Here is a 14,270-nt window from a genome sequence, read left to right as displayed (position 1 = left end):
GCTATAATCATCATTCTGATCATAACATAAAAATAGCAACTTGTTCTTCCAGAAAACTTTATTTCTGCCTTACTAAATATAGGGCCCATTTTAATGTTTGGCTGAGCGTTTGTCTCAACTATAATAATTGTCTAGCTCAACTAAATGGCACTCATGGAGGGGAAAAACAGAAAATACAGCCATGAGGATTTGTAATCATCAAAATTGCATTTTGTTTTCATTCTTTTTTCAATTTTCCGTGTACATGAACTACCTATTTCTGTCATGCATACAGTCTCCTCATTAACATCCAGCTGGTTTTAAATGAAGTTCACGGCGGGAGGGGGCGTCGCCATTTTGTTTGTTTAAGTGAAACTGTACAGTGGGAGGAGGGTGAGAAAGGTACCCTAGATACGGTTGCTAAATACGGAAAGCTACGATAGGACCGTTCCGCGTAAGTACTTTCGGCGAAAACATAACTAAAAATGGATTTAATTGCATGCATCGGAATCATAACCATTCGATTTCATCATGCAACTTGCTAGAATATTCCATTCCCCTCCCTACACCAGCGGCAAATGACAGACGCTGTGTAACACCAGTTCTTTATGTTGTCACTTAAAATTAATCTTAATTAGCGCTAAAATGACTTATGTGGAGAGTGCGTTTGGCGTCTTTGCGCATACAAAGCCTGAGGAAAATCCGCACCTGGCGCGCGCCGCAGTTACAAATTCCAGGCAGATGTTGATCTCGCGACAGCAGACCGTTAGCTTGTTAGCTTTTCTTTTAGCTTCCAAAACGTGTCCTTTTTGTTACGTTATTAACAGTTATTACATTTATCATACATTTCGTAGACTGTTAAATATTGTAATAACACCATTACGAGTTGAATAATAAAAGTGCAGGGGTGCGCTGATACTGTTTGGCCACAGTGCAAGTGTGCGCGCATCCCTCAGGCCCCGTCATCACTGACAGTCACAAACCCATCTTTATGTATGTGAGGAGGGGATGTTTTGGAAAACAATGTTTTCAAAACATGACTTATTTTATTTTAATAAAAAGATATAATAATTAATAAAAAATATAACTGTCAAATACTGCATGCATTTTCACCTTTCAACAAGTAGAACAGAAAAAGAATAAGAACGTTAGTTTTAGAGGGTCATTTTATAATAAATAAAAAGAAAACAAGTCAAAAGAATAGAGAACGGCTAGTGTTAGAGGGTAATTTTTATAATAAATAAAAAGAAAACAAGTAGTTAGAAAAGAAATAGAGAGTGCAAGTGTTAGAGAGGCAAGTTTTGAATTTAAATACATAAAAAGAAAACAAGTAGATAGAATAGAATAGAATAGAATAGAATAGAGTAGAATAGAATAGAATAGAATAGAATAGAATAGAGAGTACCAGTGGTCTACGTGTAGTAGGCTACATCTAACATATTCTCAGTACATTCTTAAAATGTAATGGCAAGCTCTAATTTCAACCAATGGAATTGCTCAAATTATTATGTCTTTAGTCTTATCTGATATTCCTAAACATTTCCGATAAACACCCAACAAGGCAAGAAGACGCTTAAATAACTAGCAATGTCCAAGTTCGCTAATGAATTGTCCCTTTGAGTCAAATCTTTTGATTGAAACCGTTTCATCAGCAACACACATAAGAGACCGATTTACTAAATAGCATATTGCTTTATGACTAAATGCGTAGTAATGTACATGCAAACTACAGTAAGTTCTCGACTTTATTTAAAGGTACTGCAACAAACTAAACATGAATACGTGAAATTACATGTAACTAGAAACTTAACTGAATGTTGGTTTTATGTTATGACAGAATGAAATGATTGAATCTTATTTATTTTTTTTTTTTCTTTGAAACAAACCATTTAAAAGATCTGAGTGACACTATTACCAGCATAAACATTAAAGAAGTTTCCTAAACGGTCATCCCTTGCTTGGTCAGACTGACACAGTCCTGCCACAAACTCAAACAAACAGCAATGTTTTCATACCGCCACAGACCCACAGTATTGAAACTTTCAAGGCATTAAACTGTGTATGGCTTGCTTAAAGTTTTTTTTTCTTTTGCACATTAAGCCGGTATAGAGGAAAGTTGATTAACATAAAAAAATTAAACAAATCACCTTTTAGAGCAATCAAATGATTAATTGTGCCTAACAGCAGTGCCATTTTATTCTGCAGGATCAGCGTCCCCCTCCACCTCAGTGTGAGAAGGTGCAGGGACGATGTTCTACGCCCACTTCGTCCTCAGCAAACGTGGGCCGCTGGCCAAAATCTGGTTGGCGGCCCACTGGGATAAGAAGCTGACCAAAGCACACGTCTTTGAGTGCAATCTGGAGAGCAGTGTAGAGAGCATCATTTCTCCAAAGGTTAATGGATTCTCATGAAATCATGCTGTTCAGGTTTCTTTTTTTAAATGTTTCTTGTGGATTCAATTTGTTTCTTCATTGTTTTTAGATGTCATGACAGAGCTTAAAATGCAGAGCTGTTTAAAGTAATAGTGTTGTTCAGTTTGTAGTCCTAAAACCCAAACATTTAAGATTTCATGTTTGAGGTATGACTAGTAATGTTTACATCCACAAATTATCGTCACTCAGAATGAATCCAATCTGATTTCAGATTCTGAAAGCTCTGTTTATATGAACCCTAAACATTGCAATCCGATTCACTTACAGTATTTGTTTACATTTTTTAATCCAATTGAGAAAATAGTCTGATTTAGGCATTCACATGCTAATTTTTTTTCCTGTGGTTTAGATTATTTCAGATCTACACCAGTGCTATTTTGGTAATAATGAGACAGATTACAGTTATGTGTATATATATATATATATATATATATATATACAGTACAGACCAAAAGTTTGGAAACATTACTATTTTTAATGTTTTTAAGTTTCTTCTGCTCATCAAGCCTGCATTTATATTGATCAAAAATACAGAAAAAACTGTAATATTGTTGAATATTATTCAACTTAAAATATTAGTTTTCTATTTGAATATACTTTAAAAAAAAAATAGTTATTCCTGTGATGCAAAGCTGAATTTTCAGCATCAGTTACTCCCAGCCTTCAGTGTCACATTAAACATCATCCAGTCTATCACATGATCATTTAGAAATCATTCTAATATTCTGATTTATTATGAGTGTTGGAAACAGTTCTGCTGTCTAATATATTTGATGCATTTATTCAAAATAAAAAAAAATTTCTAATAATATATATTCTAATAATATATTTTCTTTACTATCACTTTTTATCAATTTAACACATCCTTGCTGAATAAAAGTATATTGATTTTATTTAAAAGAAGAAAAAAAAAAAAAATTATGACCCCAAATTACTGCCCAGTAGTGTATATTGTTATTACAAATATTATATTTTTAAAAACATGCTATTCCTTTTATTCATCAAAGTATCCTAAAAAATATCAACATGTTCTGAAAAAATATTAAGCAGCAGAAACTGTTTCCAACTTTGATAATGTAGAATGATTTCTAAAGGATCATGTGATGTATTATGCATCACAGAAATAAATTATGATTTAAAGTATAATAAATTTAAAAACAATTATTTTTAAATATATATATATCACAATATTACATTATACATATTACATTTTTATTTTGATCAAATAATGCAGGCTTTGTATGAGCAGAAGAAAATAAAAAACATTAAAATAGTAATGTTTCCAAACTTTTGGTCTGTACTGCATATATATTTATATATATATATATATATTATATATAATATTATATTAAAAAATAATTAAAGTTTGGGTAATTTTGTTGTTTCATCATTTTTAAATATGTCTGTATAGTTTTTATTGTTTTTTTATTATTATAAATATACCTATATCAGTTTTATTCACTTTTATTCAGTTATTTTTGTACATCAGTATTAAAATACATGCATACAATACATATATTTTATTTCAAATTTTATTTTATTTCAAATAACGAAAAAATATATATATGGTTTTAGTTTTAGTTTAATAACCTGGTCAATCCAGTCAAAATTTTATTCAGATCAAGCTCAATCAGATGGACTGAAGTGTTCACACAAAGGCTTTTCTGTCTGTTTGACACACCAATCCGATTATAAACAGAATATTTGTGGGAATGTAAACATAGCTACTTTATGTTTAGAACAAACCATGAAAATCTTTTCAATGATGTTCACAGACCTTATTTTATTCATAAATCAAAAATTCCTTCTGGGATGGTTTTTAAATTGACATCATGACTGAGCAGCTCTAAAGCAGCTCCATTCTTTTATATAATTTTTTCTTAATTTGATAGGTGAAAATGGCTCTCCGTACATCTGGTCACTTACTCCTGGGTGTAGTGAGGATCTACCACAGAAAAGCCAAGTACCTGCTGGCAGACTGCAATGAGGCTTTTATTAAAATCAAAATGGCTTTTCGCCCAGGTAAGTTGTGGCTGGACTACATAAGACGTTTGTGCTATTGTACTGCAAGAGATAATATTTTGTGGACTGTTTGACACAGGTGTGGTCGACCTGCCTGAGGAGAACCGTGAAGCTGCCTACAATGCCATTACACTACCCGAAGAATTTCACGACTTCGATCAGCCACTTCCGGACCTAGAGTATGTTCAGCTTTAACTTAGCTAAATGTGTAAAGGTTGTTAGACTTGCATGCAATCAGTGTTGACCCTTCCTTGTTTTGTGGATTGCAGCGACATTGACGTTGCTCAACAGTTCACCCTGAATCAGTCGCGTGTGGAGGAGATCACCATGCGTGAAGAAGTGGGAAACCTCAATCTACTGCAGGAGAATGATTTTGGTATGGCATATACACATCCTCTTTACTCTCAGCATTATGTTTTTAGTATTTTTTTGTCTAGGGTTTTTATCTGTTTTTATTGTTTAAATTGATTATGCACTCACATCGCATTGTCCTCATACAGTAGATGATTTATAGCACAATTTCCTCAACAGCTGATTTCGGGATGGATGACCGAGAGATGATGCGAGAGGAAGGTGCATTTGAAGTGGACATCATCCATGGGGCGTCTGCATCTAACCTGCTGCTGGAGTCAGAGTCAAGTAGCGGACAGATTGCTGACAAGTCCAATCACCTAGAGTACGACCAATACAAGGATGACTTTGGAGACAACCCTATGGAGAGCACAGAGGGAGGCATGCTGGGTAAGAGAGGCATCCATGAGCACCTTATAAGTTAAAGTTACATTTACAAGCATCCGTTGAGACTGAGCCGGCTGCTTTCTGTACCTACAGTGGACAAGCTGCTCAGTAACGAGGATGGAGGTGGTATTTTCGATGACCCTTCAGCCATCGCTGAGGGTGTGATGATGCCCCAAGACCACGGTGGAGATGATGATGATGATTTTGACAACCTTTCACGTAAGAATGCATGTAACATAATGATTATTATATATTACATGTTTGGTACTATGCATAATAATAATAAAAAAATGCATTTTGTTCAATAGCAGCAGGAGGTCCAGACACTCCTGATTCTGGTCCTGTGGAGCAGCTGCCCACCATGACAGACCAGACCGAACAGACCACCCTTGTCCATAATGAGGAGGAGGCTTTTGCTTTGGAGCCCATTGACATCACAGGTAATACAGGGATAATACAGGGATCAACAATATGACTGGCCAGTTAACAGAACTGTCACTTGAACTATCACTATGTTTTCTGGTCACTGATTGGATAGTTTCTGCTTTAAATATTACACCAAGGTAAAATAATCTAGCTGACTGTCATGAATTAGGTTTTGGCAAAAATATATATATATAAACAAATTTTATTATGTACCACACTATTTTATATTATTAGTATCTAAATATAATTTTTTTTATATTTTATAATTATTCATTATCATGTTAAATATATAAATAATTACAATTATGATTAATTAATTATATTTAAAATGATAAATGAGTCACTGTGCCATCGTTTTCCAATAAATGTTGATGAATTTTAAACTGTCATGTCAAAAAAAACTTGTAACAAATAATTTATTAGATTTTTAATGTGCAGTAATCAGTGGTGAGGTAAGAGAAAAATTGGCAGGTCAAGTATAAATAAAAAAAAAAAAAAAAAAAAAAACTTTTTTCTATACTACTGTGTTCAAAAACTTCCAACCAAAAAAAAAATTATTTCATCATTTACTCACTCTCATGTCATTTCCTTCTCCTGAACAAATTAATGCAAAAATGATAACCAAACAGTTTTGTTTCCCACTGATTTTCATTTGCTGGTCTGTGCAATGGAAGTCAATAGGAGATAAAACCGTTTAGTTACCAACATTCTCCAAAATATCTTCTTTCTGTTCCACAGAAGAAAGAAAGTCATACAGGTTTGGAATGATTTCAGGGTGAGTAAATGATGACAGAATTTTAATTTTTGGGTGAACTTTCCCTTTAACTGCATTTTTTGCGCCAGTGTACCTAAACATCTCTTGCAAACAAAACCTAATTTTGGTTATCTTAGATGCCTTTCATCAAACCAAACTCTTACATTATTAGTGAAGGAAACCAAAGCAAAAAGAAAGAGGAAGCTGATTGTGGACAGTGTGAAGGAGCTGGACAGTAAGACCATCCGTGCCCAGCTGAGTGACTACTCCGACATTGTCACCACTCTGGATCTGGCTCCCCCCACCAAGAAGCTGATGATGTGGAAGGAAACAGGAGGAGTGGAGAAGCTCTTCTCTCTGCCAGCTCAGCCCCTCTGGAACAGCAGACTGCTCAAGGTCAGGACAGATCTCTGGAACAAGCTGTGAGACATTAATACAGGCTTTAGTGCAACAAAATACGTAAGTGGCCTTGGATATGGCTGTTTTTGCCAGTATTTTACTCATAATTAAACACAGAAATCTATTTGGACAGTTTTTTGTAATCTTGGCATTGAATAATGTTGTTTCCCAATGAATTGCTACACAAGTTTATACAGCAAGTTTATTAGAAATCTTCTCTAGTATAATCTGTCCTAAGACCAGCTCTTCCTCTCTGTGCAGATGTTCACACGCTGCCTGACCCCTCTGGTGCCCGATGAACTGAGGAAGAGGAGAAAGGGCGGAGAAGCAGACAGCTTGGATGAGTTCCTCAAAGACCTGGAGAACCCTGAGGTGCCACGAGAAGAGGCCCTGTCTCAGCAACGAGACATCATTGGTAAGAAAGACTGACACATACTGCGCATGATAAAAGTTTGAAGACAATGAGAAAACAATTATTTTATAATGTAACAACATTTCACAATATTCCTGTTTTATTGTATTTTGGAATAAATAAATGCAGCTTTGGTAAGCATAAGAGACTTTTTAACAGTAGTGCACTAGTTTGTCACTAATGCCCATGTTTGGCTTTCTGCAGACCAGACCATCCTGGAGGAGCCCAGTGTTCTGCAGGCTTCAGCCATGGAGGGCAGTCGCACCACCCTTGATGAATCAGTCATGCCTCCTCCATCTGGACCCCGTGGACAGAAGCGCAAAGCTCAGGACACAGAGCCTGCCTTACCTGTGAGATTTGAAATCAGATTTTTAGTGTGGGATTTGGACCCCACTGTATGTGGTTTGCTAATTTGGTGCTCTTGCTTGTTTTCTGGTAGATGCTTGAGGATGATCGTTCCTCCATTGTGTCCACACGGCACGTGAACATGCAGCAGGTGGACCTTCCACCTGAGGAACCGGCCAATATCTCACAGCTCATCCCTGAGCTCGACCTGATAGGAGAGAAGAGCAAAGAGAAGAAGGATGATGAGGAGGAGGAGGAGGTGAGGAGGCTTTAACAAGCACAAATTAGGACCAAGGAGTTAAATGAGAATAACTGACATTATTCAAGACTGCAGTTTATTTTTCTAATAAGAAATCCTGTTTAGTACAGCCAAACAATCTGTAGTCACTTTAACATTTTCAGCACTAAGCATCCTAATAGTACAGCTGTTTAGACTTCATTTTTAAATGCCCATTTTTGTGTATAATTGTGTGTTTTTTAATTAATCTACATTTATTACAATTTATCATATGAGGAATTTGACTTTCTGGGCACTGGTTGTACTCGATTCCCATCAGATCGCATCACTCTGTTAAATCTATATTTGTGTTTAAAAGAGGAGGAAGGTCAAAGCGGAGACCAGGATCAGGAGGAGAGGAGGTGGAACAAGAGGACACAGCAGATGCTGCACGGTTTACAGGTTTGGCAGAATTGAAACATATCTACATATCATGATAAACAAGATCTGTCAGGGCATATTTAGTGTAATATGAAGCATACAATTATTTAATATCTATAAATACCCTGTCAATTCTTCCACTGATTGCTTCCTCTTATTCTCCACAGAGAGTCATTGCTAAGACCGGAGCAGAATCGATCAGCTTGCTGGATCTGTGCAGAAACAACAACAAGAAACAAGCAGCTGCTAAGTTCTACAGCTTTCTCGTGCTAAAGAAACAGCAGGCAGTGGAGCTCAGGCAGGACGAGCCCTACAGTGACATCATCGCCACCCCTGGCCCCCGATTTCACATTATATAGACTTTTTATCATCAACACTGGAAGATTTTAATAGTTTTGTTTGTATATAATGTGTTATGTATTTCTGTGCATGTGCATTTTCATGCATACTTCATGTGCGCTCAGTCTCACATGCAAAAAAAAGACTTTTATAATGTCAAAAAAGTGCTTCTTTTAGCAGTTTCTCAATACAAGCATGCAAATTGGACAAAAAAGCTAAATGGTTCTGAACTGTTCTGACCTGGTTGAGGTTGAAAATATAATGCTTTTGTTCTCAAACTTACTGAAATGCTTATCTTAGAAAACAGAAATGGTCAGAATGGTGGTAGGTTTTCATAGGAAAGTACAAGTCTAATTGCGGTCATTGAAGTGAAATTGCTCAGCTGTTGCCACTCCATTAGTTTGTTGTGCTCACTATGCTTTGAGCCTTCAGTTTGTTCTTTTTAATCATGTTTTCAGATGCTTCTGTTTCATTATTTACTGTTGTTTTGCATGATAGAAATTTCATGTTGACACGCAACATACTTGTCTTTACTTTCATGAAAGTATTTTCTTTGTTTAAACATAAAAGAGTAACATTTTAGCTGCTCCAAATATAAAAAAGTCATAGTTTATATGTTTATAAAATATATATTGAAGTATTGGCCTACAGTGTGTTGTTTTTGTTTTTATTTTATTTTTTCAAAAACCTACTACAGTAACAATATTATTTCCCTAAATTCTCCCCGAGCTTCAGTGTTGTGAGCATTTACCCAAAAGCAGCTTTAGTTTTGCTTGTCAACCAGACAAATTAAAAGAAAATGTTATATACTGTGATATACATTTGTTAAAACAATGTTGTGCCATTTGTTGTAAAGATAATTTTTGTAATTGTGCAAGCACTTTTTAAAATGGTCCATAGGTCTTTGGTTTTATCGATGTTACCTGTGACAACTCTCTGTTTTGTATATCACAATAATTAAACACTTATCTGTTACAGTGCAGTAAAGTCCTTTATTTAAATGCCTCAAAAACTACTTGTTTTATTCATATTGGTATAAAAACAACATTTTCATAACAGGTTACATTATTCTTACACATCAGGTTATTTGCATTTATCCCTGACTTGATACAGCCGTGTTATGTTATTTTGTAATAAAAAGTAATTAAATCCCTGTGTCCCTTGGCTGAATTGATTATTAAATTATTCATCCGTGCGATAGGGGGCGCTGTGACTCATTTGCGCATCAGTTTGTATATGAGGAGGTTTATATGCTGGTTGTCATATTTTTAAAAGATGTCAGCTCAGTAACTGCTATAATAAAAACTGAATCCTTTCTCCCCTTTGCGCCTTGTATAGATGATTTAATCATGTGACTGCTGTAATGACATTGAATGGAGTCAATACTGTCAGTCACAGAAAGTTTGTATAAAAATGTATATGAGATACTAAATCAAAAGAATGTTTTTTTTACAATTGCACATAATCAGAATTAACATAATACACTACTGTTGCATATTATTCCACCCAGGAAAACTCTTCTGAGTCGTCATGCACGTTTGTCGATGATGTGTGAGTTTGTTGCTCTCCAGGCCTTTATCTGCAGCTGGCCAGCAGTCGACACGCGCACTGCACCAGCGCTCACATCTCATACTGCTGCAGCACAGCACCAGACAGCCGCTCGTCCACAGACCCTCACAGAGAGACATGGAGACACTTCACGGACCACCAAGCTGCTTCACCAGATGTCTATAATAAGCCTGATCTTGCACAGAAAAAAGGTTGTGCCATTAAATTCTGACATGCATTGAATATCAAGCCAAGTGTCTCTTTCAGAGAGTCTAAGTTTTTATTTATATGTGGCTGTGCATGCTTCTCTGCTTCAAGAAATCAGCGAAGAGGAAGCAGTCCAGATCCAAGTACCTTCTGCCCTTCCACCAGAATCTTCCACACTCAGACCTTACAGGTGCTGGTCATATAATTAGAATATCATCAAAAAGTTGATTAATTTCACTAATTCCATTCAGAAAGTGAAACTTGTATATTATATTCGTTCATTACACACAGACTGATATATTTCAAATGTTTATTTCTTTTAATTTTGATGATTATAACTGAAAACTAAGAAAAATCCCAAATTCAGTATCTCAGAAAATTAAAATATTGTGAAAAGGTTCAATATTGAAGACACCTGGTGCCACACTCTAATCAGTTAATTAACTCAAAACACATGCAAAGGCCTTTAAATGGTCTCTCAGTCTAGTTGTGTAGGCTACACAATCATGGGGAAGACTGCTGACTTGACAGTTCTCCAAAAGGTGACCATTGCACACCTTGCACAAGGAGGGCAAGACACAAAAGGTCATTGCAAAAGAGGCTGGCTGTTCACAAAGCTCTGTGTCCAAGCACATTAATAGAGAGGTGAAGGGAAGGAAAAGATGTGGTAGAAAAAGTGTACAAGCAATAAGGATAACCGCACCCTGGAGAGGATTGTGAAACAAAACCCATTCAAAACTGTGGGGAGATTCATAAAGAGTGGACTGCAGCTGGAGTCAGTGCTTCAAGAACCACTACGCACAGACATATGCAAGACATGGGTTTCAGCTGTCGCATTCCTTGTGTCAAGCCACTCTTGAACAACAGACAGCGTCAGAAGCGTCTCACCTGGGCTAAAGACAAAAAGGACAGGACTGCTGCTGAGTGGTCCAAAGTTATGTTCTCTGATGAAAGAAAATTTTGCATTTCCTTTGGATATCAGGGTCCCAGAGTCTGGAGGAAGAAAGGAGAGGCACACAATCCACGTTGCTTGAGGTCCAGTGTAAAGTTTCCACAGTCAGTGATGGTTTGGGGTGCCATGTCATCTGCTGGTGTTGGTCCACTGTGTTTTCTGAGGTCCAAGGTCAACGCAGTCGTATACCTGGAAGTTTTAGAGCACTTCATGCTTTCTGCTGCTGACCAACTTTATGGAGATGCAGATTTCATTTTCCAACAGGACTTGGCACCTGCACACAGTGTCAAAGCTACCAGTACCTGGTTTAAGGACCATGGTATCCCTGTTTTTTTAATTGGCCAGCAAACTCGCCTGACCTTAACCCCATAGAAAATCTATGGGGTATTGTGAAGAGGAAAATGTGATATGCCAGACCCAAGAATGCAGAAGAGCTGAAGGCCACTATCAGAGCAACCTTTAATGATATTTTTTTATTCGAAAAGCTGTAAAGTTCATTTTTTTTATCTCAAAGAAAATACATATAGGAAGTAACTTTAATTTCATTTGGGTATGTCTGACCCATGGTCTGACCTCAGAACTTTTTTAACCTCTGAGATCTTCTTAAAAAGAGGAAGATAATGTCCTCCACACCTCATGCACTTGAGGTATATGATTTGGTCTATTCTGACAGAATAGAACAGAAGACAGTTATTAAAAGTCTGTTTTGTTGCCTGAGATCCACACACATTTGTCACTATAGTTGTACATGGTTACCAACCGTGTGAAGATCATGAATGCAATTAAATATGCAAAGTAATTATCACATTTTTATTGTGCATCATTTATAATAAATTTATAATAAATTTGGTCAAACTATAGAAACATATGGGCTAAATATGAGGAAGCGAGTATACATAAATATGTATTTATCTATAAATCCCTTGGTATCTGACATTTTATTCCAAAAATGTTTAAAATGTAATTTTTATCATGTAATATGTGGTGGAAACATAGACAGTTGGAAAGAGTAATGACTTAATGAAAAAACACATGAATGTACATGTACTGTTCGAAATATTTAGTGAGAGTTTAAATAAAATAGTGAGAATGCGGGTTGGGGACAGGTCATGAAAAACTTTTTTTTAAAAAACATTCTAAATATTGTGACAGCTGTGGCTGAGAAAAGCCGATTGCGTAATCACCGGACGAGACGTCACATATCCCACAATCCTGAGCGACTTTCCTAGTGAACAGAAATGGCGTCGAGGGCACCAGGTAAAATTTGTTATTTGTTTGATCGTTTTGGGAAATTGCGAGCGTCTGAATTAGTTACCATCATTTTCAAGAGTTAATTTATAATATATCTGCTTTCTGTGCTGCTCGCAAGTCTGTTTGTAGACGAGGCAGTTGGTTTTGTGATGTAAAGCACTGATGTCCTCTACTGTGTGTCCCCGTCTGCGCCAGCGGGCTGTATGTTACCAGTCGAAATATGACTTTGTTCTGTTTCCTTTCCCACATGTCACTTGTAGTAACTGTTTATTTGTGTCCTAATTATTGTAAACGATACATTAGGAAGAAATAAATGCTCCGTGATTCACTCACTGATGGTTAACCGGGCGTACAGGCGGTTAACTGAATCTAATGTCAGCGGTGCATCATGCTTATAAGTGAGTTTTCTGCTATAATACCCAGTCCACAACTGTCATAAGCACCGGATCCGTTAACCACAGAATACGTTTAAGTCGTGTGGGTTTAAGGTGTTCTGATTGGATATTATCTACTTGTCTCGTTCCATATCTCCAGTTTTGGTTTTTATATATTTTCCTGTCCCTGTACAGCTGCAACCAGCAGGCTCTTGGTGGGCTTCAGGAAGTGGTACTACAATGCATGCGGTTTCAACAAACTTGGTAAGCAGTACTTTCCCCTTAAAAGCATTGTTTAGAACTTGTGACCTTCGTGGATTGATATTTACATTGAAACACATTCATATATGCAAATGTATCAATTTCTGTGTCATTGCATGTCATATAGGCTTGATGCGGGATGATACCATCAATGAGGACAGTGATGTGAAGGAAGCCATTCGTCGGCTCCCAGAACAAGTTTACAATGACAGAATGTTCCGAGTCAAGAGAGCTCTGGATCTTTCAATGAAACAACAGATTCTTCCCAAGGATCAGTGGACTAAATATGAGGAGGTGAGCTGAATGTATACTAATTTTAGCTGCTTTTTCTTTGTGTAGTGTGCTTAAATATGTAATTATAGATTAGACATTCTTATAATATGTCAAAAAAAAAGTTAGCTTTTATTTCCATCATTTACACTTTCAAAATAACAGACAACAAAAAATGGCATCTGCAAAAGTTTGGCCACCATGCAGAGTTAATACCTTGTACTGCCCCCTTTGGCAAGTATCACAGCTTGTAAATGCTTTTTGTAGCCAGCAAAGACTACAAAATTTTTTCAATTCTTGTTTGAGGTATCTTCGTCCATTCTTCCTTACAAAAGTCTTCCAGTTCTTTGAGATTTCTGGGCTGTCTGTCATGCACTGCTCTTTTAAGGTCTATCCATAGATTTTCAGTTATGTTGAGGTCAGCAGATTCTGAAGGCCATGGCAAAACCTTCAGGGTGCCCAAACTTTCGAGCCCCACTAAAAAAAAATTAATAAAAAAAAATAAAAAATATATATATATTTTTGAAGTACTCATTTTAAATTTTTCTGAATAGGATTGTATTCTTCACCATGGTTTTGGAAAATTCATTAGATGTAGACGTGTGTGTTTTGTTACTATACATCTGCTTCAAATGTTTTGAACAATTAATATTGTTCCTTGTAGGATGTGCATTACCTTGAGCCCTATCTGGAGGAGGTTGTTCGTGAAAGGAAAGAAAAAGAGGAGTGGGCGAAGAAGTAGGATGGGACTAAAGCTCCTTTTAGGTGTGATGTCCGGTGTCTTGTATTTAAGAGAAAATGTATTATGTGATGAGTCCCTATACTTATTAAAATTTCCTTTCTGATATAAGTCTTCAAATGTCTGTTGTTGTTTTTTTCATGAAAAGTCATGATAATGTTGTT

The 14,270-nt window shown here is 36.3% G+C and overlaps 2 protein-coding genes across 6 annotated transcripts; both read left to right on the top strand.

Annotated features, from left to right (window-relative positions):
• Window positions 1-316: 316 nt before the first annotated feature.
• LOC122148837 (double-strand-break repair protein rad21 homolog A-like) lies at window positions 317-9,479 on the top strand. 4 transcript variants are annotated; one of them, XM_042777093.1, is made up of 14 exons: window positions 317-433; window positions 2,185-2,372; window positions 4,304-4,433; window positions 4,513-4,612; window positions 4,703-4,809; window positions 4,965-5,174; window positions 5,265-5,390; window positions 5,483-5,611; window positions 6,524-6,747; window positions 7,012-7,165; window positions 7,367-7,512; window positions 7,602-7,766; window positions 8,106-8,186; window positions 8,333-9,479. In XM_042777093.1, exons 2-14 carry the CDS (start codon window positions 2,229-2,231, stop codon window positions 8,522-8,524), a joined length of 1,908 nt encoding a protein of 635 aa, XP_042633027.1. In that variant the 5' UTR covers window positions 317-433; window positions 2,185-2,228; the 3' UTR covers window positions 8,525-9,479. The 4 variants fall into 4 exon arrangements, with proteins under 4 accessions (XP_042633027.1, XP_042633026.1, XP_042633025.1 ...); XM_042777092.1 differs by having other exon boundaries at window positions 8,103-8,186; XM_042777091.1 differs by having other exon boundaries at window positions 5,480-5,611.
• A 2,866-nt stretch (window positions 9,480-12,345) lies between these two features.
• Window positions 12,346-14,217, top strand: LOC109052721 (cytochrome b-c1 complex subunit 7-like). 2 transcript variants are annotated; one of them, XM_042777086.1, is made up of 4 exons: window positions 12,346-12,468; window positions 13,032-13,100; window positions 13,225-13,391; window positions 14,032-14,217. In XM_042777086.1, exons 1-4 carry the CDS (start codon window positions 12,450-12,452, stop codon window positions 14,107-14,109), a joined length of 333 nt encoding a protein of 110 aa, XP_042633020.1. In that variant the 5' UTR covers window positions 12,346-12,449; the 3' UTR covers window positions 14,110-14,217. The 2 variants fall into 2 exon arrangements, with proteins under 2 accessions (XP_042633020.1, XP_042633021.1); XM_042777087.1 differs by lacking the exon at window positions 12,346-12,468 and adding an exon at window positions 12,507-12,860.
• The last annotated feature ends 53 nt before the right edge of the window (window positions 14,218-14,270 follow it).

Source organism: Cyprinus carpio, chromosome A19 (genome assembly GCF_018340385.1).
Source record: "Cyprinus carpio isolate SPL01 chromosome A19, ASM1834038v1, whole genome shotgun sequence".
Taxonomy (NCBI): Eukaryota; Metazoa; Chordata; class Actinopteri; order Cypriniformes; family Cyprinidae; genus Cyprinus; species Cyprinus carpio.
The sequence above is the reverse complement of the archived record's forward strand: the minus strand, read 5'-3'. Positions and strand labels throughout refer to the sequence as shown.